General features: G+C 50.9%; 1 protein-coding gene across 1 annotated transcript in view; it reads left to right on the top strand.

Annotated features, from left to right (window-relative positions):
- The window catches only part of SLC7A5 (solute carrier family 7 member 5), a 35,221-nt gene extending 23,924 nt beyond the window's left edge, over window positions 1-11,297 (top strand). Inside the window, exons 3-10 of the mRNA XM_035336802.1 lie at window positions 1,510-1,615; window positions 2,354-2,398; window positions 3,584-3,707; window positions 4,809-4,912; window positions 5,693-5,789; window positions 6,133-6,282; window positions 7,574-7,751; window positions 9,611-11,297. Coding sequence (XP_035192693.1) covers window positions 1,510-1,615; window positions 2,354-2,398; window positions 3,584-3,707; window positions 4,809-4,912; window positions 5,693-5,789; window positions 6,133-6,282; window positions 7,574-7,751; window positions 9,611-9,663 — 857 coding nt within the window. The 3' untranslated portion in view covers window positions 9,664-11,297. The remainder of the gene's footprint in view (window positions 1-1,509; window positions 1,616-2,353; window positions 2,399-3,583; window positions 3,708-4,808; window positions 4,913-5,692; window positions 5,790-6,132; window positions 6,283-7,573; window positions 7,752-9,610) is intronic.
- Window positions 11,298-23,153: the final 11,856 nt, after the last annotated feature.

The raw sequence follows: 23,153 nt of genomic DNA, 5'->3' as shown, positions 1-23,153 counted from the left end.
AGCTCTCCTGTTTCAGTACCTCATTTCATTCAAGCACTAGCAGCTGGGCCCTGCTTTGTAGCCTCTATCAGTTTATTGGCTGATTTTAGACGAGTCACATCAGTGTTTTATCTCACAGTTTCTGTATTTTCCTCTGCCCACTGCCCTGTTTTCGTATCTGCTATTTTTATACTATTGCTACCAACCGTGGCTGTGCGGGGGAAGGATTCAGAGCCCTGGTTAGGACTGAGCAGGAGGGAGAAATGAGGTGAAGAGGAGCTGTGGAAAGGATGGGGAATAGAGCCTGAGGGACAGGGGGAGAGGGTGAAAGACGAGATGCTGTTCTCCCACGCGTACAGGACTGCTCTGTGTCATGGGCACAGATCTGGAGCAGCACCTCGCAAAGCCCCACGGATGGAAGGATGCTCCAGCGGTGCTGCAGCCCTTTCCCCCTGCTAGGAGCATAATGCCGTGTGGTAAAAGGTCTGAGCATCCGTATTATGTCACCCAGCATCTGCAAACAGCTCTTGGCAGCATGGAGGGATGAAACTTCCCAGTGTGACATGGGAAGAACGTGCTGTTGGAGGAAAAAAATGCCTTGTATTGTTAACAACCCTTTTCTTTCCCCAGATGAGAGTCCGGGGTACCGTGCGGTAAGAGATGAAGGGTTAAGCTCCAGACACTGCTGACTGCCATGTGATGCAGTTGCTTGGGTGATTAGCAAAGATCTGTGCCCTAAGAGGAATCACATGGGCTGGGAGAGGGCTCCCTGGATGCAGACGTGTGGTACCAAACCCTGCCTCGCTCCCCTTCCTTCCTCACCAAGGGGAGCGAGCGCTGCCCCCGCGGAAGGGAGGGTGACTTCACCAAGCCAGGCCCGCACGGAGGCTCCACATCAAAAGGCAGGGAACAAAACAACCGCAGGGCATTTTAAAGCAAAACAAATAAACCTTTGGCTGCTCTGGGAGACTTCTTACCAAATGTACAATTGGGACCTCTATTTATGGCTTTTTTATTTCAAAAGCAGATACATAACAGGAACTTTCAATACTCGAGCCCTAAAGAAGCTAACTTCAGATATTCGAGCTCTAAAAAATCTAACTTCCCACAATCAAAGGGACTGCCGTAACCCTCTGCTTTATCAGGTGGCTAGAGGAAATCCTGGGTTTTTATCGAACGACAGCAGCTTTCAGTTGAGAAGACAATGCGACCGTATCTGTTTGCATAGCATCTTCCAGCCGGAAGGTCCCCAGAACGTGTTTTTTTGCAGGGAGCTATCTGAGAGATTACCTTGGTGACAGCACGGTGCCGTGTGAGAAAGTTTGAGTACTTGTTCACGGCTGGCCGCTCGAGGTGGTGCATTTGGGCCTGATTATTTGGTGCATTACACCGGCTGAATTAATCGCTGTAAAACTGGAGGAATCAGCACAATATAAATGAGTGCAGGTGTTCTTCGACACAACCCAAAATGCATCAGCACGATAAGCAAGTGTCTAACAGCAGTCCTTTCTTGTTTTTTCTTCTCTGCAGGTGATGTGACAAGCCTGACTCCTGAGCACTCCTTTAAAGACACGAAAGTGGGCGTGGGGAACATCGTGTTAGCTTTGTACAGTGGTCTTTTTGCCTATGGAGGGTGGTAAGATGCAGTCTTCTTCCTTTTTTTTTAGTGCTAAATGCTGTAGGTCCTTCCTTTTGTCCCTAGATTGTGTTTACAGGAAGAGTGGGATCCAGGACCTTCCATCTCTTGTTTCCAGAGCAGAGGCAGCTAGCTGCCCTGGCCTTGCCCAGTAATTTAAATACTCATTCTTCACACGCAGTTTCCAGCCAAGTTAGAGGAGCACAAAGTGGCAGTGATCGTGGGATTTAAAAGAGGCAGTAGGTTATGGGTTGCTCAGTTTATCTCCTGATGTTAAGAAAAAAGCAGGAGGGTGGGTTTATCTTGTAGGGGAGAGATTTGCTGCCTACCAACAGATTGGGTACTGCAAAGCAGAGACTGCCGTATCCACCTCTGACAGAACCGAACTGAACTTTGTTGTCAGCCCCTTTGAACACTTCCAAGCTCAAGGAGCCTGCTCCGTTTGCAGTGAAAAAAGGCTACTTGCAGCCGTCCACAGTGCCTGGAGGGTGACCCTGCCTGTAGCCTGCAGCCACCGCTCCTCTTGCAAGGTGTGCTAGATCCACCAGCACTGCCCAGGGCTTGTGCTTTTGCAGATTTTGTGCTGTAGATCTTGAACTAGGCATCACCCATGCTAAGTTTTTCAGCAAGGCTTGGTCTCTCTACCCCACCTAAAATTCCCTCGCAGATGTTTAAGATGCAGGGTTTCCTTTACTCGTGGACTAACCAGAATTTATCACTGTTCTTTTTCAATTACAGGAATTACTTGAATTTTGTTACAGAGGAGATGATAAATCCCTACAGGTAGGTGTGGGTCTTGTGATGATTTCCATGGGAGGAAAACTTGTTTTTCTTGGGAAGGCCTTTCCTTGTGGCTGTCTTGTGCGTGTAACAAATGGCTAATCAGCCCAGAAGCCAAGATCTCTTTCTAGGGAAATGGAAAATTAGATAGGCTAATAGCATTGTTCTTCCCTGGATTAGGGGAAGGGGAATAACAGTCTCTGTATGAGAAGGGCTGCTGCTTACACGGCTTTCCTGTACTGCTGATATTATCTCTGTTGTTGTAAAACCGTATTTCCTCGGCATGGCACCTCTCTGAATTACAGGCGAGGAAGAGGCACTTACGGCTTTATTACTATCTTGTGTAAACTCCCCCAGCAGTGTTTGCACGTACATGTATTTTTCATGTGCTCTTCCTTTTCTGTCAAGCATTAGGCCACCTTCTGCACTGCTTGTGTCTTTCAGAGCTTTGCAAGGGGACCTGGTGAGATGAGGATGTGCCACACCAGAGTGAAAAATAGCTTTTGCTTGTAGGGAAGGTGCAGTCCTTCTGTCAGCATGGGTTTTGGGATCAGTTGTGCAAGAGCCCATTCCTGGCTGACCCTGGCAATGATTAGTGCTTACTGGGAAGTCTAAGATTTGACATGTTCTTTCCTTGACAAACATAGTTATGAAAAAGTTTTGCAGCTTGTGTCTGAACTCACTTGCTTTGAAATTCATCAGTCCAGGCAGCTGCACAGAGCTTAGAGCCTAAAGACTGCCCACTCAGCCCCTGATCTTTCCATCTCCCACAAGAAAGCCACCAGCACAGACACTTCTCTCTTGTCCAGAAGAGAATGTATGTGCTAATGCTGCTAGCTAGGAAGAGACATGGGGTTTTATTTTTAATTGATTGCCTTGGGAGTGGTCTTGGATTGCTGCTTGCCCAGGCACCCAGAGTCTCTCTGTAAAAAGTCCCTTCTGCCACGATCCTTCACTCTACATCTGTCAGCCTCCAGGCTATCACTGCGTGGGCATTTTCTCCTCTCCTGGAGGAGCAGAGTGTGGTTGAGAAACCGTGTAAGCTGAAGAGCCAAAGAGGAGCAGAATGGCTCATGCCAACTTTAAGTGAATGCAGAAGGGCTGCAGCACGAGCCTTTAGCATTCCCTGGCATCAGTGGCTCTTCTCTGAACTGCAGAGCTCCATTACAATTTATATTTTCTTCCTAGAAACCTGCCTCTGGCTATCATCATCTCACTACCTGTAGTCACTTTGGTTTATGTGCTGACAAACTTGGCTTACTTCACAACCCTGTCGACGGAACAGATGCTGAACTCCGAAGCCGTGGCCGTGGTAAGATAGGTGCATTTCTGATATGACTCATCTGTTTTTCAGGGCTGCTCAAATCAGACTTGCTATCTCTGCATACATCTCCTAGGTTGTTCCACGCTGCTTAAAAAAAAATAATAATTACAGGAGATAAAGAGCAACTGTGACGGGAGCAGGGAAGAACAGCGTGCTACCGAGTGGGATTAATCTCACACAATAGCGAGGGTGGATGGTCAGTTAGCGCTGCTCTTCGCTCATAAATACGCAAGGTTGCTGCTGGCTGCATGACTTACCATCAGTTACCAGAGCATGATGTTTATAGGAAAAGGTCGCTCAGCCAATACTGAATTAGACTGTTCTCTCTCTGTATCTCCCTTGTTTTAATTAAGAGAGAAAGACAGTACTTCTATTAATTAAAATGGCATTGTGGTCAGAAATCCTGATTGCTTCAGAAGTGAGCAGTGTGATATGACCTTGCAAACGGAGTATGACCAGGGTTGTTCAGTGCTTCAGGGGGAATCTCCCGGTCCAGGGTAAGTTGGTCTGGTCCATCAGGTGACAGCATTTCACCCTTCAGATGAGTGCAGAGCCCCAAGCTCCAGCCTGCAAGTACACTGTGGGGAGTTACTGGAGATACCAGCCTGCATTGCATTATTCTGCTTGTGTTCCTTTGCACGTCTGTTGAAATTAGTATGATTATGATGGCCTGAAACTGCAGGGAAGCAATGTGGGGTCAGTCTGTGACATAAAACTATGACTCCGGGTCACTGCGAGGAGCTGTGTCCCAGTGTCCTCACTCAGTTCCACACATGCAGTTGGCAGTGGCTGAATGGCTGAATCTGCTCGCAGTTTTCATTTGGTCTTGAGCTTTTGGACAACTTTTCCAATAAATCTTGTCTCCTGACCCTGAGGGAAAGGCTTTCTGCTGTTCTTTTGCAATTCCATAAAATGCTTTTTGAGGAAGGAGGAGCAGCAAATGGCGAAGTGGAAAAATCCTTAATAGCTTGAGCTGTGAAACCATGTTAATTGTTCAGATTTCTGTAAATGTTAAAGCTTTGTAGGCAGCTGTGAGTTCTCTTGGGCATTCGGGTGTGACGGGACTGTCTTGTTGCCCCTCCTGTTTAGGACTTCGGGAATTACCACCTTGGCGTCATGTCCTGGATCATACCCGTCTTTGTTGGCTTATCGTGCTTTGGATCCGTTAATGGATCTCTCTTCACTTCTTCCCGGTACTTTTTTTGCTCCGTTTTGTGGCGTTTGTTTACAAGCAGTGCTTAGTGCCTCTTGGTTTGGAATAAGTGTCCTCTGAAGAGCGGCTGTGGGTAGACACAAAGTCTAAAGGGTCTGGAGCCCATGTGGGGAATGATGGAAAAAAAATAAGGCTTTAAAATCATATCCAGTTTAAAAGAAAGTCTCGCAGTGGTCTCTAGTTTTCTGTCCTCTGGGCAAAGTCCTGTTGAAGTTATTAGAATATAAACAAACACAGGCTTAAACCTCAGCGGCATTGCCTGAAAAAATGGCTTTAATGAAAACCAGAAACTTACGAAACTTCAGACTAAGCATTCCTCCAGAATGGGGAGAAAGGATGGGGCAGGACAAGGACTGAGGAGGTTCCATGTCTGACACACGTTTCCTGGGTTACCTTAGGAAAGTCACTTAGTTGTTCGCTCTGGAAAGGAGGATATAAATGTATGATTTCTTGCATTCCTCGCCCGTCTCCAGCCTTCCTTCTAGGGCAGAGATTTCCCAGTGTGCATACGTGCAGAACACCGGGGGCTGATCCTGGAGGGCCCCACTCTTGAACCAGTGACTACCAAAAGAAGGCACAGCTGGCATCATGCAGTGCACCACTAAGGTGGAAAACTCGGAGTTTGGGCATTTCAGTCTTGCTGCCTCAGCACTGTCTAGGCTGATCGTGACCTGTCCCTGCTTGTTTTGTGTAGAAGACAAACCCCAGCCCGGGGCTAAAGGTTGCAGTGGTGATAACTGCTCTGTCTCCCTCACCACAGGCTGTTCTTCGTCGGATCCCGAGAAGGACACTTGCCTTCCATTCTGTCTATGATTCACCCTCGGCTTCTCACTCCTGTGCCATCCCTCGTCTTTACGGTAAGTACCCAGCTCTGTGATGATAAGCATTGACCTGTGAGAAAAGCACTGGGGGCATGATCCCATCAGTGTAATCCAAGTGGGACTCCAAACACAGCCATTTGTGTTTACAGCCATGGGAGAGGATAGGCCCTTCTCCTTCCCATCATATCGTTTTATCCCACTTCTGTTTTGAAATCATTCCAGGCACCAAAATAGCATAAAATAAGTTTTTATTTAAAAAAATCAACCTGCTGCTTTTCTTGGCAGATAGCTCCTGTAAAATTCCCACGTTTAGTGCTATAATACATGCGGTTTTGCCTACTTTTCCCTTTGCTAATGGCTTTTATTTTTCTGGATGCAGTGTGTCATGACCCTGCTCTATGCCTTCTCCAATGACATCTTCTCAGTCATCAACTTCTTCAGCTTCTTCAACTGGCTGTGCGTGGCTCTGGCCATCATTGGCATGATGTGGCTGCGTTACAAGAAGCCAGAGCTGGAAAGGCCCATCAAGGTGAGAGCAGTGCAGGAATTGCCCATCAGGTCCTCCATGTGTTAGGTCTTTGCATTTGTGCTCAGAGGGAAGGCCGTGCCAGCTTGGAAACAGCTGGTTCAAGCTGTCTGAGGGCTCTGAGGCTTCACTGGGGGAAGTCCCCCAGTTCTGGGGAAGTCCCTTCTCAGCTGCAGGGGACATGCAGCAAGAACTGCTGCTTTTCCTGTTTGGAAAAGGGACTGGGATTGCAAAGATGTCACTGTCAGGGGAAGCTAACACAGGTGTCCCAGCTGCATCAAAATCTGTCAAACACAAATCTGTGCACTCAGTGCCCAGGAGATGAAGATGCTGTGGCCATGGGAACATCTGAGCGAAGGATGCTGTGGGTGGCAGAGTTTTGGGTGTTCCAGTGGGGCAGCCCAGGGGGAAGCTCTCAGTGACTAACATATTCCCCAGGCCAAGCTTTGGGCTGTGGCTCTCTGTGAAACACTCTGTACCATTGTGGAATTCACTTAGAATAGTTTAATAAAGCGGACAAACCCACGCCTGAAGAGATGAGAACTTTTGTTCTGTTTGTCCTTGGCCAGCTTGGCAGTACTGCATCCCATCTGGTAGGAGGCCAAGATCATGTCAGCCACAAGCATGTCTGCCTTCCTTAAAGGCATGTTTCTCACTCACCCCCCAGCCCCCGAGCATGCTCAGGTCCCTGCCAGGCAACAGGGAGCCAGAGAGAAACAAACTCACAAACCTTTATCAGTGCCTTCCCAAAGTAACTCTCCGTGTTTCCTTTGTTTCTGCTGTTGCTGTTTTGGTTTTTCCTTTTTATAACAACAACAACACCTGGGCTGCGCTCAACAGATGCCCTGCTCAGAGCAGTGTAGCTGAGTCCCCTGGGAAATGAGATGCAAAGGCCTGTGCTGTGGCTGGTGCTGAATTTGATGCTGTTGTTTCGCGTGCTTTTTATAAGAAATCATTCAAGTATGGAATTGAATGTCAGAAACTGCTGAGAAAGAACCCTGCTATCTTAGCAAGCTACACCTCCATGTTTTGGTTTGTTCAAAGTGCACATTAGGTGTTAGTCTACTTCCATCTTCTCCAGGACTGGAGGAGTGCTAGCTGACTTGGTACCCCGTGGCAGTTCAAGGTCCCAGTCCCCCTGTTCAGAGCCCTGGGACAGCCAGGAGCCCTGTCCACAGAGAGTCCATTAGTGGGACATGAAGTCCTTCCCTTCCCAGGATGGAAAAACTTCACTGGAAAGTTGTCCCTGTTCCCTCGATGAAAGTTCTTACCAATTCTTTGGGTCCTTTTTTAGGTGAACGTCTGCCTGCCCATTTTCTTCATCCTGGCCTGCTTGTTTCTCATCGCTGTTTCCTTCTGGATGACACCAGTAGAATGTGCGATTGGCTTTGCAATCATCTTCAGTGGGATTCCTGTTTACTTCTTCGGGGTCTGGTGGCAAAACAAGCCCAAGTGGGTTCTCCAAGGCATCTGTAAGTATTACTGAGGAAGGGCAAGGGTGCAGCCTTTGGGGTTTGCTCCAAGAACAGCAGTGCTTCCTGGTGAGCGTGCTGCAGCTTGTAGCACTGGCTCCCATCTGTGTAGTGGAGGCTTCAGTGTCTTGGCTCTGATCAAGGCTTTTTAATGCTAACAAGTTTTAACCTGATGATTACCTTCTCTACCAAGCACCCAAAATGCACCTTGACTTGTCATAGTTGCAAAGTTTGGGCCAAATGCCTTTTTTCTTCTCCTGGCGAACTGGATGTTGTTTTGTAGTGGAGCATAACTCGGTGAACCCATGGTTACCTTCTGCCTCCTGTAAAAGCACAGAGTCAGGCCTTTATCAGCAGAGAATAGCTTTCTAGTGGTGCTGGGAGGGAAAAGAAAGAACAGCGTAACAGTTTGAGCACAGTTGGCCAAAAATTTGAATGCTGTTAAGTTGGGAATTGGTCCCAGTTCATCGCTTAGCCAGTGCTAAGGTTTCTGATCCAGTCAAAGCTCTCCTTGGCATCAAAATGTGACAGCAGCATAGAAGGAAGAGAAAATCCCATGTCTCCTGGACGTTCTCTCTTCTGAGGCTAATTTTTAGGTCATCTTTGTGTAAGGTTTTCCAACAGCTGGTAATACACCGTGGTGTGTTTCGAAGGGTTGGAAAGATCAAGCTCGGACACGTAACCTCTGTCTGAACACCTGAATCAAGAAAGTCAATCCATGTTGTCTAAGTAACTAAACTCTACCATCTGTCTCCCAGCTCTCAAACAACAGGTTGACCTAGAAAAGCAGACGAGCAGAAATGTCCAGCCTCAGCTGGGTGCTTTTTATGAAGAAGAAAAAGGCATTAAACAGAGCTCAGCAGTCCTTATTCTTTTTTTTCCCTCTCTCACTCACTCAGTTTTTTTTATTCTGGGTATTAGGCTCGGTTCCTGGAAAAGCCATTTTTGCAGTGTCTGGTTGGCAAATTACCATATTAATTATTTTTCACCACCAAAAGCTTTTGAGGATAAAATATTCTGGGGACACAGAATGATAATCCTGCAAATGCCCCATTAGAAACATGTCAACTTTAAACACTTGTATATACATAAGTTGCAGATGATTTGATCACTTCTGACTAATCTGAGTTTATTTTTGCTTAGTGTATTTAGAACTGGTGTTAGTTTTGCCTGGCAAGTCCGTTTGGTGTCCAAATGCACGATGAAGCAGCAGAAAGCACAGGTGTGGTTAGATAGCAGCCACTATAACTAATGGGGGGAAAAATACAGTTATTCCAGCGCCTTTCCTGTACGCACTTAGAAGTGAAATGCTTCTCTTCCCTTCTCTGTGCCCGCACCATCATCCTGCGTGGCGGTGTGAGGCAGTGGACTCTGCCTTGTGTTCAGCACCCTGGGCTGCTTGTCTCCCAGGTTCTTGAGTCTAAAGAAGCTGTGCACATACAGCCAAGGTTTTCAGAACTGTCAGGGAAACTGTCAGCTCATATTTTCTATGCCCATTCCTGGTATTGTGCCTGACTCAGCTGGGACTGTTTGCAGTTCTGGCATCCAAATGTGGTTACCATATCACCGTGCAAGTAAAAACTGGTGTTGAGAGGTACAGGAGCCTCTCGGGGCAGTGTAGTATCCTTGCTGCAGGAGTGAAGCTCCCAATGTTACATGCTCAAGTTCTAGGCATGAGTAGAGAGCAGCCTGTAGTTCATTTGCTTTCACTTCCAAAATTGTATTTGGACTAATCCTGCCCAGAACCAAAGCGTGTACTCTGCCCCTTTTGAGGCAAAGTGTCATGAACCGAGTCAAGATGTATGTTGGGCCCTCCGTGTGCAATCTCTTTGACCCATACTTTGCTTTCTCCCCTCTAGTCCACGCAACTGCTGTGTGCCAGAAACTGATGGAAGTGGTTCCTCAAGAATGATAAGCAGGAAAAGCAGAGACACTCAGCTCCAGGAAACGCACAATATTATTTTAAGACAACACAAGGAGAAAACACTTCTGATCCCTCATAAAGAAAACCCAGGCATTGGAGCACCCCGACAGAGCTGCTTCATGTCTGACACCATGCCACCTGCCCTGCCTTGCCTCCTCCAGCCTTCCTGTTGCCACCTTTTAGCCCGGCAGACGAGCAGCCACGAGAAGTTCTTGGTACGAACGTGGACCAGGAAGAGGAATTCCTGCCGGTGACTTCCAAGGGGTCCTGCGTGTCCGGCAGCAGCGAGTCCAGTCGGCATCTGTGTGTGTGTGTGTGTGATATTGCGGACTGTACTTCGGCTCTGTGTAGGGTAACTTGTTAGGGTTTCTAAAACTAAAGTTAGCGATGAGCTGAGCATCCCCCAGGCTGCGGCGGATCTGCTCTCGAGCAGTTTGAGCATCAGCAGCTGTGCAAAGGTGCCTGTGTCGGGGCTGGGGCTGGGCGCTGAAACACAGCTACAGGGTGGTCCTGAGCCCGACCCACCCACCTTGCCTGGTCACAGGGGGTGGTTGAGAAGCTAAGGTTGTTTAAGGACTTTGTCTGGTGTTGGTGCTCGCTCACACACACACACACACACACACCCCTAAATACCTGCTGCTGGATGCTCGGGGCTCTGCCCAGGAAGTGCCACGGGCAGTGATTTAGGCGAGACAAGGCAGAGCAGAATTAGTGTCAGAGAAATGGTGTGAGGAGGCCTTGTCTGACTTTCCTTGTGTTCCTGAAATGAGCACGTGGCTTTTAACTCTCAGATCCAAGCTATCTCCCTGCTATTGAGCCAGTTCTCTGGGATGCTCTCCACCAGAACAACAACCCCTGGGCCCTGTGGATTAGCACTGGGTCAGGTACAGGCCCCAGGGTGGAGTTCTTCCCAGTAAACCCAGGGAATTGCATGAGTTAGCAGAAAGTCGAGACAGCTTGCTCACTCCTTGTTTTCCATAGATAGGCTGTCATCCAGCATGGGATGAGCACCATTCTGCTCTGCAAGTGGCCCTGTTCATTGCCCTCAGCGTGATCGATGCTTGCCCCTAAACCAATGACAAAGATAAAATTCTGGTGGGATTCTCCTGGCTCGTTTGCTGGGAGCTGCCCACGTTGCCTGTCCCTGAGCCCTTCGTTACCAGTGCCTGCAGGGGAGATGGGACCAACCGGCTCTGGGGGGCGGAAAGGGGCAGATATCCCCAAAAGCCTGGAGCCTGTCTTTGATCTTGGTCTGCTGTAGGTTGTTTTGCTCTAAGAACCAAGGACTGGAGGCTTCCTGAACAGTTTGCTCGTAATGCCTCTGCAGTCGAGGTGATGGTCAATTGGAAATCCAATGCATCTTGTCCCTACAAGTGAGCTGCACGAGTCTCTGTTACAAATGTTCTCCGTGCTTGTGCTTTAGAAATTAGGTTGTTGATTTTTTTTTTTCCTATATATTATTTTTGTAAACTAAGCTGTTTGGAATCTGGGATCCTCCAAGAGCTAACGCTTCCTACTGGATTCTCCTCTTAGCATAGAGTCATTTTGGAAAAGAGGCATTAAGGACACCAATGGTACTAGCTCATGCTTTGTCCTTTTAAGAAGCTCTTTGGCAAAAAAAAGAAAAAAAAAAAAGGCATTTATCTTATAGCAGGTGGCAGCTTCTGTTCCAGTGTGTGTGACAATGACCACAGTTATGCCAACAAGTATCCGCGTGCAGCTCTTCGCTATTGCTTCACCAGGCACACACCTTTGCTTCGAGGCAGGAATAGGTGAGACAATCATCATGCTGAAAACCTTTGCTTTTTCCATGGCACTACAGTGTAGAGATACCCAAGCCAGCTCGACTGCACTACAAATGTATTAATTTAGAGCTCTGCTCGAGATGAGTTAAGCTATGGAGAATCGCAGCTGGTTTGGGTATGTCTGCAGTGCAGAACTACCCAAAGTTATGGCCAGTGCGTGGCTGTTCAGGGACCTACGTGCAATGAATTGGAGCATCTCAGAGCCTGTGGAGAGGCATTTGCATAAATAAGGTCATGAACCATAAAGCCTGAGCTCAGTTTTCCCTCCCTGCCAGGAATCCTCTTCCAGCTGAAGGCCGAGATGTTTTTGCAGGGTAGTGATTGGAAATCACTCCTTATGCTGGACCTGTTTCATGGCTAAAGAACCAGTCTCTCACCTTCCACTTACCCTGCATCCTTGGGGCTGTGATGGTCTCAGGACTGGTTTCCTGCAGAGCCTGGATTGAATTTAGAGGCTCGCCGTGCTAATATATACCAGCAGTTAACTTGTGATGCAAAGGAAATGCACCGCAATCCAGTGTAAATTAACACTCAAGTCCAGTCCACAGAGAGCTCAGAAAGGGGTCCAAGTCTCCCAGACGTGGGGATTGCTTGGTTTGGGCATATCTCTTAATGAGTTTCATCAGCGATGAAGACCGTGAATAAACAACATCCTCTTGGTGACCCTTTCACACTGGTTTTAAAGAGGAGATGTCACACTGAGATTTATTTTTTTAATTAACTGATCTTAATTAAATCCTTAACTGGCTTGCTTGCTTTTTAAGAGCTTTGATTGTTTTCCACTTGCTGCTAAGGATCTTCCCTTCGTACTACTAACCTGCTGGCCCTGGCATTGATGTCATAGGTTTCGTGGTGACCTCGCCAGCGTGTCCGTGGCAAGAGATGTATAGGGAGAAACCGAACCAGGCAGCAGCACAGAATCATGCAGATGTTGAATTTGGTCGGCCACAGCTCAGATCTCAGCCTGGTTCAGGACAAAGTTCACCTTTCAAAGCCTGATTCCTTTTATCCCTGAGTTTTTGAGGCCAATAGTTCCCCTCCACTAGAGCCTGGTGGCATGGCTGTAAGAGAGAGGGGTTCTTTATGCCAGAGCTTAGGGAGACAACGAATAAGGAGGTAAAACTGAATTTCATTTCAAAAAGCAAACCCAACTAAAGCGATTTCTCCAGTGGGTGGAAGTGCTGCTACCACCTGCTGTCCAGGGCAAAAGCTTTAACGCGAGCCAGGGAACGGCAGTGTCTGCTGGTCGTGTTCAGTGGGCTTTGGTTCAGCGAGCCTCCTCGCTGTTTGTGTCCCTCAAAATGGGAACGGGATGCCTCGCTGGGGCTGAGGGGAGCAGTAGAGACTTCTCACGGAAAGTTTCTCATTGCTCCCAGAACTGGATGTGGAATTTTTCTGGCGTTTTTACTGTTTGCTTGTACTCTCTTGAGCCTGTGATCAGTCACCTTGTCGTAATCTGTGCACAACCCGCCACGGGAGGTGAACCCTCCCCACAGAGGACACCTACAACCGCAGTGACCGTGCGTTTGCCTTCCCCAACAGTAGCTAGAGCTAAATGAGGTACCTTGTGACTATATTCCATGTTCCAGTGTTCTTGCAAATACGGCCCCCAGCTCATCGGAGCTGTCGTGGCAGCGGAGCCGTGGGGCCGCAGCTACGTTTTTCTGCCAGTGATTGCTGTGCCCGCAGTTGGTCGTTGTGCTAATCCCCTTTCCGTTATCGCTGTTCTTCGATGCAGCTTGTTTTGGAGTATTTTAGAGTCCCGGGGGGGAGGGGGCAGTTGTTAGGGGTATTCGTGGAATAGCATCCCGCAGGGGCTGGTAACAGCGGGGTGGGAGCCGAAGGCTTGGCGCGGGTTCCTCTTCCCAACTGTGAAACCTCCCAGGCTGCAACGGGACCTGCCCTGCCCAGCCCTGCAAGCTGCTCCCGGACAAAAACAGGGGCAAGAAAAACAGGGGGAAGCTTTTTTTTTTTTTTTTTTAAATTTCCTGCAGTATTTGCGGCGTTCGCCATCCCAGCTACTGTGTTCTGGTAAACACGCTATTGTTTGTAACGGCACCCTCTGCGGACAGCCGAGTTCAAAGGGGCTCTGTCGCTTGAACAAACTTTAAAGACCCTTCAACTGGATGGGGGCCCCGGCGAGGCCGCTTTGTTCTTCTCCACGTGCTCTCCTCGTGGGCGGCTCGGGCAGGGGAATAAATCGGGCTCCTCCGTGTGTCCATCCCGTGTGCTGGGTTGTGCCACGGGGCCCGGAGGGACAGCGGTGTCTGGGCAGAGCTCTTCCTCGCAGTGCTGGGACGAGATGTCAGCAGGTTTCCTCTGGGTCTGCGACGGTGCCTGTGCCTTTAACCGAGGCTCCAGTGTTCTCGGGCTTTAATAAAAATAAAGACAAAAACAGCCAACTGCTCTCCTGACACAACGCTCTGGCTGTTCTTGTGGGACACCAGCTTTTCCATCGGCGGCTTGCGCAACTCCGTTCCCCGTGACATCAAAAGGGAAGGCGCAGGACCGCCGGGCCCTGGCGAGGTTTGCAGTTTGAAGCCACGCTTCGTGCTGTGGCTTGAGAAAGGGCAGCGCAGTGGTGAAGCTCCAGTTCCCTCCGGGGCTCGTGCTGGGTTTTGCTGGCGGTGTGGTGACCTCGGCAGAGCCCTCAATGGGAGCCCAGGGAGCCCCACGAGCATCTCTGGCCATGGGAAGGCCGGCACGGTTGGAGCTGGTGGCGTTTGGCTGCCGACCGGGGCACGAAGTGGTGATGGAAATCGGTGCCCTTACCCACATCAGGGCGTCCCACGGGACCCCAGCATTAAGAGATGCTCGAGGGGCTCTCCTCGCTTCACGACGTGAGGACTTGCACCCTGCGCTGGTTTTGCCCACGCTCGCCAAGTTTCGCGGTTTACACGGTCCGAACTGGAACTAGCAGCCGGGGGGGAAGCCGAGGGCCCTGCGTGGAGCTGGGCGGGAGGAGAGCGAGCGGGGCTGGGCAGAACCAGGAGCTCCCGGCACCGTGCGGGCGCTCTCCGCCGCGGGTCGTGGCGGTAGGAAACGTCGCTCAGGTTAGGTCACCCCTAAGGAACCGATGTCCAGAGGATTTTCTTTGCTTTTAACCCCCCCGTTCCTTGCGTGAGAAGGGGTGCTGCTTCCTCCAGCTGTTACGTGTTGATGAGAGAAAAAAGAAGTATTTTTTTAAACACTGAATTAATTTTTAAGTGGCCTAAAAGAGACTTTCTATCTGCACCTGAATTATTCCCGTTGGGTGACATTCGTCTCGGCGCAGGGGCTCGGCGAGCTCTCGGATGCGACCCAGCCGCGTCTCCTGCCCGGGACGAATTTCACATGCAGAGAGAAATCCTGGCTGGTTCCGAGGGCCCGGTGGGCTCCGTGCCCCACCTAAAGCCTTGCATGGGGCCAATTTTAGGTGGTACCCGGACCTTGCTCTGGCCCTCAGAATAAAAGCCAGGGTGAAATTCACTTCTAGTGAGTAATCTGACTTTTCAGCGATACCGTTCTTTTAAAGTTCATATTTTTGTTGTGTGTTATTTTTTTTTTTTAACAGAAAAAAAAAGGATTTTAACCTACAGAAGAAAATGTAGATCTGATTTACAATTTTGTTGTATTTGGTTGCTTTAAAAAATATTTTACTAATTTAAATATTGCTGTAGATGACACTCTATTTATTTTAAAGGGTAAATATCTTTTAGTCTTAATACTTCTACAGTAAATGCTCTTTACAATGTTTGTGTTCCTGTCAACACAGCTATTCCACAGCTGACCAGCTGGTCAGCCAGTAGTGACTTAATCCAATTGCCTTGTAAAACAAAATGTCTCCTGCGATGTATTTTTTTTTCTAGTATTCTTGATTCTTTTATGTCTGTGGTTAACAAATCTGTTAAATGTTTGGGTTGTTTTATGTTTTGGGATTTTTTGTTTGTTTTTTTAACAAAGACAGCTGAATTACGACTCTCTCATTGCTGGTTTTTGCCTCCAAAGCTTTGGTTTTGCGCAAGGTTGCCTTGTTCATCCCCCATCCAGCGGCTCTCCCTGCGTGCACCTGAGCCCTGTATTCCCAAGTGTTCCTCCACAAGCACAGCGTCCCTTCCTCTGTCCGTCCCCAGCCTCCTATTTGAAGCCCAGGTGGCCGGTTCTGGTTTTGCATAACGCAAACGAGGCGGCTGGGAAACTGGGTGAGCTTCGTGCAAGAGGTGGGAGGAGGAGGAGGCGATGCCCTAGTTCCCGGGCTCCGGCTGCAGGGTATGGATGCTGCTCAGGCTGCTGCTGGAAGCTCGCAGCTGAAATGTCTGGCGGCAGGAAGATCTCAGACTTCACAAGGGGAAAGTGATCCTCCAGCCTGCTTCCCTCTTCCCCGTGTCCTTGTGTGCTGGGGATGCTCCGTGGGTGGCGGGAGGTGACGGGGGGCTTGGGCGCAGACAGGGCAGGTGGGAGGGCTGCAGGAAGGCTCGCGGTGATCGGGTGCAGAGGGAAGAGCTCAGATTTCCCTCCCGAAGGAGTAGGTGGTGCTGACACTATTCATCTGACACACATGCAGGCACCAACGAGAAGTAGGCCCAAAATGGAGCTTGGAAAGGCTGCCAAGAAAACCCAGCAGCAGGGGGAGTCTTCAGTGATGCCTGCTCATGTTGCACTCATTGATACTGAATTCCAGGCGCTGCAGCCTATTTCTTGAGAACAATGAGAGAATTCACAAGAAGGACGATTGCTGATTTAGTAGTGTGTCTAGTGGCTGCTTCAGAAAGCAACAGTTGGAGAGAAGCCGCAGTGTTACGTGCCGAAACCTAACAGCTTCCGTGGCCCCCACCCAGTAACTGCGGAAGCTTTAAATACATGGGGGTAATAAAGGAGAAAGTTAGAGGTGCAGAAATGGGAGCGCGTTCACAGGACTATTGTATGCAACAAGGGGCACGTTCTGCACTAGAGGCTCTTAGTGGAGGTATTAGAGTAATTAAGGAAAACCTCTCTAAAAGCCAGCGCGGCTAAACAGCGGAACAGAGAGCGCCACCGCCATCTGAAAGAGATCCTTCAAAAACTGACGGCTGCGGGCAAAGAAGGAAAACAGAAGAGAGAATAAACTCCGGTAAATTAAATGTAAGCGCTCGATAAGACAAGTCAAACGTGGCATTCACGAGTGACAGCAGCAGCATGAGAACAAGGAGGGCTCCGAAGGCCGCAGGAAGCCTGCCAGAGCCGCAGTGGGGCCGGTGCCGCGCTGCAGACAGATAAGGCGGTAGCGGAGAAATGAAATGAGTTATTTGCATTCATGCTTGCTACAGGCTTTCTTGGAGAACTTCCCATGCTGGAGCTTTTCTTCGCAGGGAGTGAGCCCAAGGAGCCGCTGCCAGATAACGCATCGTGCTTTGGAGCAAGGCTCCAGGATTCGGAGACCTTCAAAGCCGCAAAGGGCCCCAGCCGAGGCTGCCGCGCTCGCAGCGGGCAGGTGCACGCCGCTCCCGGGCACGTGCTTGTGGAAGGTCCAGGGGTAGCCTGGGCATGTTGCAAGGAGCTGTGACAGGGGCTATGGTGAGCAGAGACATGGGAAGAGCATCGTAGGGTGAATCCAAGCACCCATCCTGAGCACAGAGCTGGCCACGGCACGGCAGCGGGCAGTAATCGAGGACTGGCAGCTCCGCAAGCACGGGGCGAGCGCTCGGGCAGACGGCCCCAGACAAAGGCAGAAAGCGTTTTGTCACACGCAGCAACGTTAATCATGCGCTCCGTGTCACAGGATGGTGCTGAGACCAGAAGTACGTGCGCCTGAAAGTTCAAAAAGAGCTCAGACAAAAGGGTTTGTTAGGAAGCGCACCAACCCTGGTGCAGCCGGTGCCTCGGGGAGCGCTAAATCTCCGCATTCCCAAGGCTGGATGGGCACACCAGGGAAGGGATCAGCTCCTGCTTTGTACGAGCTTTCCCTAAAAGCTGGCTGCTGGGGGCTGCTGGGGACGTGGTCCTTTGGCCATGGGGTGGCTCTTGGCTCCCCAACCCCAGGTGTCCCCTCCTGTGGTGCCGCTGCGGCAGCCGTGCCTTTGGGGACAGCTCCGTGTGCCTGGGGGATGGATGGGTGGGTGGGTGGATGGATGGATGGATGGATGGACGGGTGGACATCAGATTGCCTCCAGCAGCAGGGAAAGCCCCATGCTGGGTTTGCCCAGGAAGGATGCGCTGCAGGGGAGCCCCTCGTGGCTCCAACGCAGTGCCCAGCAGCATCTCCCCAGCTCCGATCCTGCACTCCTCTTCCCTCTGTCCTGATGCTGGTGATGTGAAGGAGAAAGCAAGGACGTGCAGGAGAGGGACTGACACTTTTTTCCATTTTTCTCCCCCCAAAGCAGGTTCAGCTGCGTGTTTGAGTGGCATGGAGAGAAGCTGGGGGGTCTGCCACCAAAGAAGCATGAGCCCTCGGAGCAGCAGGTAGAAATGCCTCTGCAAACGGGAGGCATGCCCAGAAAAAGCAATTAAACTGCTGTTTGTTTGAAGATCGGCACGAAAGATGAAAGGCAGCAAATCTGCTTGCTTTGGGATGAAGCTGCCTCAAGGGCGGGGTGTGACGGGCTGGGAGCTGCTTCAAGGGTGCAAAATAAAAGAATGGAAGGAGCTGACGGGGAGCTGTGGAGAGAGCTAACACAGGGATCCTCGGAGGCAGATAAACGCAGCAAAAATGTGATACAGGCATGAGGCAAAGTAACAAAAGGAGAGCTGAGGTGGACAAACGTCCTTGAAGCAAAATACACTGGGCAACAAAATCATCCCCTAAAACTGAAGCAGCAGAAGTTCTGCGTGGAAGCCTTTTTTTAAAGGGAGTTGCAAGGAGCTGCTAATATTTCACCTGTTGCACAAGAGCTGTGAAATAAAGCTGGCTCCTCGGAAGGAACAGGCTGGGGGTGCCTGCACGGCACATGCCGGTCTGTCCGGATTTTGCTGGAGACCTGTTCAAGGTGTCAGAGATCAGTGACACCGGATTATTGCAGAGCAGGTTTTGTAGATCTCAAACAAAAATATTCCTCCCACCCCGACCACCAGACCTTGAAATATAGCAGAGGGTTTTCTCAGAGACCTATAAAGCTTCTCCCTCCCTGCAGATTTCCTGAAATGTGCACGTTTTCTGCGTACCTCAGTGTCGTTTTTTTTTTTTTTTAGCCATGAATTTTCATAATAAGATCTCCTTTTTCAAAAATAGAGAAATACAATGAAGGAGAAGGGATGGGCAGACGGCCCAGACGCACCCCTTCAGTGCAAACAGAAGAAGAAAAGCTGTGCGAGAGCATCCCAGCTAATTTCACTGTGTCACCCGCAGCTTCTCCTCCCCATCCTCCTCCGCCATCCTCTGCCCGGCTGCTGCCCCGCGAGCCGCTGGCCCCACGCAGGCCCCTGGGGAGGGATGGCACGGGAGGTGGCAGCGGGGCTGGGGGGAGCTGCACGGCTGGGCTCTCCTCTGGCCAGCCACCACCGTGCCTGGCCGTGCCTCGGTTTCCCCGTCTGCCTGGAGCAGAAGAAGGGTGCCGCCTGCGTTCAGTGGGGGCAAAAAGCGCTGGAAATTCCCCTGGGGTTCATCCAAGCTGCACAGCGAGGAAGGTAAACACGCGTTCAGCCATCCCGTGACTTGAATCCTGCTTAGAATTAGAGACGAGAGGAGCCAGAAAAGACGATTCCTCTCTCCTGAGCCTCTCGCCCCTAATTCAACGAATTTGTCCTGCTGCCCTTCTGGGGCCCCCATGCAAACGGCTCAGCCCGAGGGGCCGCAGCCTGCCCTGTGCTGCGTTCCTGGCTCCTCTGCAGGGCTGTCACCGCCTGCCACCGCCTCCTTTAGGGCCAGGGCAGCTCACCAGCGGTGCCAGGGACACGCGCGGGTCGCGGAGCTGCCCCGGTGGGTGCGATGTGCTTGTCCTGGCTGCCTGCAGGCTGTCGAGTGGCTTCACGTCAGGCTCTGGCAAGAGCAGATGCCTCTGACTTTTAAGGCTGGTGGTGGAAGAGGAGAAGGTCTTGCATGCCTCTGCAACCATGTGTTCTGTCCGTGCACCGTGCCAGGCCCTTTGCAGAGCTCAAGCTTTGAGGAGGGCATCCTCAAACGCCTCTCCAGCCTGCTGAAAATGAGGTGTTGTCTGTACCAGCCCCGAGCTATGAAGCTTGTAGCCTCCAGAGCAAGCCAGCAGCATTATCACGAAAATGAGTAATAAAAATAAAATGCGCAGAGCCTCGTGCGTGCTCTGTGCCATAAACAAATCGCACGGACGTGGCAAGATGCCTGTGCAAACCCTCGTAGTGCAGCTACGTGCTGGGAATACAAATGCCTTCTCCCCTTCGGACAGTTTTCTGGCCGGTTTGGTCAGCACAGGCAGGAGCCTGGCTCGGGGTTTCGGAGAGGTCATTTCTGCTCTGACTTGTCTGGAGAATCGAGGGCTCCCCGTGCTGCCCGTCGCCTCGCGTAGCCGCTGTGTGCCGCGGAGAGCTCGGTCCTCCTGCCCTTCGGCTTGGGAGAGCTCAGAAATCACGTCTGGGCATCTCAGGCATCCCGGGGGGAGGTTGTGGTGCAACGAGGTGCGGGGAGGTGCCGGTGCACGTTGCCTGGCGGGGCGGTGGTGCTGCGGAGGCAGCGGATCGGTTGAAACACAAACGGGAGATGTCCGGAGGGGCCGTGTTACCTCTCGCCACGCAAAGCTCGGCGTGAGCAAGGGCGTGCAAAGCTCTTGGGCCTGCGAGGGCTTGAAATGAGGGCTTGAAATGAGGTTTGCGCAGAGCAACTGTGCACGGAAACTTTCTACAAAGAGTCTTGAGAAAATCAAGCTGAGCATTTCTGCTGCGGGCCAAGGAGAAGCCTCGGGATGCCGCGGGGACCACAAACCAGCGGCACACCGGGCATTGCCACCGCGGGGCTGTTTCACCGTGTCCTGCATGCCTGCTGCAGCTTGGACATCCGTCCACCCACCCCTCTGCAGCGTTCACCCCCACGAAACGGCATTTAGCCTCTTGCCAGCGCCGTGTTTGCATTAGGAAAAAGCCCAGACGGACAAAGCTGCCTGAAAGGCTTTCCACAGAGGCGCTGGCTCTCCGCAACGCGAAGTTTAAGCTCTCACATGATGCGTTCGCTTGTGCAATTCTGCAAAACCCCAGCGCTGGTGGGTGGGAGCAGGAGCCGGACACAGCGCCGAACGGAAAGGTCTGGCTGAGCAGCTGCTAATTGGACGTCTCTTCCTCAGGTGGAGAAAATAATTGCACCCAAAGAAAACGCCAGCTCCTACAGGAGCGCAGAGCAGACGCCGTGTAACTGGAAATTGCCACCGCTGGCAACGTTTTATTTTTAGAGTGAACATTTGGGGATGGAAAAATCCTTTTGTGACTTGTGTCTGTTTTCTTCACGTACCTCTCACGGGTTGTAGAGAAACCCAAAGGCCTGGCATTACCTAGTTAAAAAGCCTGCAAGCCCCAAGTCTCTCTGGCTTGGTTTTAGCTTCCAGGTTTAAAATTCATACTTTAAGTTAAAATGTGAAAAACTTAAGCAAAAATAAGACTTCTTTTTCTTTTTTTCTTTTTTTTCCAGTACCCTGTGGAGTTTCTCAGTGGGTGCTGTCACTGCTGAGCAAAGGTTGAACAGGTTTTGTAACCCGCATTTGGGAGCACCTCCCGTACCCATCAGATGAGCTAAACCCCAAAGCTTTCCAAACATCCCCTATGGGATTTTCTCCTCGCTGCGTGGGCCCGATACCACAGCACACAATGCTCACAGCAAACCGAGCCTGAAAACCGCTCTCATGCCCGCCGCCTGCTGCAAGACCCCTCCAGGAGCTGTTGCAGCAGGACAAGACCACGGGAGCCTTTTTGTGGCCAGCTGGGGCCATGGGGAAATGCTTCCCCAAAAACCATGGCCCCTGGTTCATCCCTGCAGGAGGATCTTTTTGTTTATTTTGCAGGAAAGGAGCCTTTTACCCGAGAGGCTGCCCAGTGCAGAGCTGTAGCGGTGTCACAGAAACGGGCTCCAGAAAGGGATCTCCTGCAGCAACAAGATTTCCAATGATTTAAGGCTTGTCGTAGCCTGTTCCCCACCCGGGCGCTGGGGTAAATCCTTCAGCCTGGGAGAATTTGGAGACTGGAGCCAGCTCTGTTGATTCACGCAGGGGTTAGGTGGGGAAGGATGCTTTCATTCGGTTTCCCTTGCCTTTATTAACCAAATTCCAGCCCCTCGGTGGAGCTGCACGGCCTCCGTTGCGTGCCACGGTCTCCCCAGGCACCAGCCCTGCTCCTGGTGCACGTCGCGGTGGGGCGAGCGCTGTGCCGGTGATTTGGGGCCGTTTGCTCCGAGCATCATCGTAAGGACAGGGCTGACCCACAGCATCCTCACCCCTGCGCTGCAATGGCTGCGGGGAAAACTGAGAAAATGAGATGAAAGGGCAGAATGAGCCCCAAGGCCGGTTAACTCCAGGAGGCAGACTGATGCTCGGGGTTTAAGGATTATCCCCGTGCTCGGCTCGTTGCCTCTCCCCAGCAGCTAACCACCGGATTGTGCAAACCTTGCTGGCTCCAGGTGCAGTGGGGAGAGGTGAGGGATTTGGTAGGAACGAGGAACCCCAGCGGGAGCTGAACCCCTTGCCAAGCAAGCCCGTGCGCGGGGAGAGCCGCCAGCACCTCCCAGCAGCCGTGCCGTGCACTTCAGAGCACTAACAGATCCCCTTGCCACACATTTCTCTGTTTTGTACCCATTCCCACTGATAAATCGGTAACAAATAGGGCATCCCGCAGCAGCCGACCGTCCCCGCACGGCTGAGCTGCTTCTCGCCCCGGTTTTATCTTGTGGGAAAACACGAAGCTGGCCCGAGTGTCAACAGCCACCATAGAAACCCCGCTTACGCCCGCGATCCTCGCCAGATAGTGCCGGGGAGCAAGCAGCAGATAGCAGAGCAAATATTGGCTTTCCAGCGGGCCCCAATTCCCCTTTGCTTCATCAGCAGTGCCGGTGCGCGGGGTGTCAGACCGCTGCCCACGCGGCCGGGCTTTCCATTTGGAAAACGCCTGACGTTACGTATCGCCAAGACGCGGTTTTTCACCTCCGTTGTGGTTTTTGTCTTTTTTTTTTTTTTTTTCTGGTAAGAGCAATGGGGCTGCGGGTAAGGAAACCATGACGTTATTTCCGAGAGAGAACGGTTCTCATTCGGTGAAAGAAAACCTAGCGGGTATTAGCTGCACCGGGACTGCGGCTTAAGGTTAAAATTAAACCTTTTCTTTTAAAAAATGAGTCAGTGGTCGATAGATATGGAACCACCACCTATGATATCACGGCTGTAAAAACACCCTGAAAGGTGTTCAGAAGCAGATGTGATGTTTAGTTTAAAAACTAAATCACACCAATTGCTGGGGTTTGAATCCAGCCAGACGCTCGCTGCAGGAGAAGAGGTTTGTGCTAACGGTGGGCTTTGTAAATGAGCCACCGTGCTCGAAGAAAAGAGCTTTATCTACATTTCATGATCCCTACATTGCTAACTGTCTCTAGAGAACACGTCTACCCACAGGTGAGTGGTTAACACACCCAGGCTTACCTTCCTAAGCCACTGAGAATGAATAAATATTTTCTTTTCTTTTGCAAAACCACAAGGAATTTCGCCAGGGTCATCAGCTCCCGAGGGCAAATGTTTAGCGTGATAAGGGATGCGGGGAGCTATCTTTATGGAGGGGCCAGCA

The sequence above is a fragment of the Oxyura jamaicensis genome, chromosome 11 (genome assembly GCF_011077185.1).
Source record: "Oxyura jamaicensis isolate SHBP4307 breed ruddy duck chromosome 11, BPBGC_Ojam_1.0, whole genome shotgun sequence".
Taxonomy (NCBI): domain Eukaryota; kingdom Metazoa; phylum Chordata; class Aves; order Anseriformes; family Anatidae; genus Oxyura; species Oxyura jamaicensis.
Note: the sequence above shows the minus strand (reverse complement) of the source record. Positions and strands in the feature narration are given on the sequence as shown.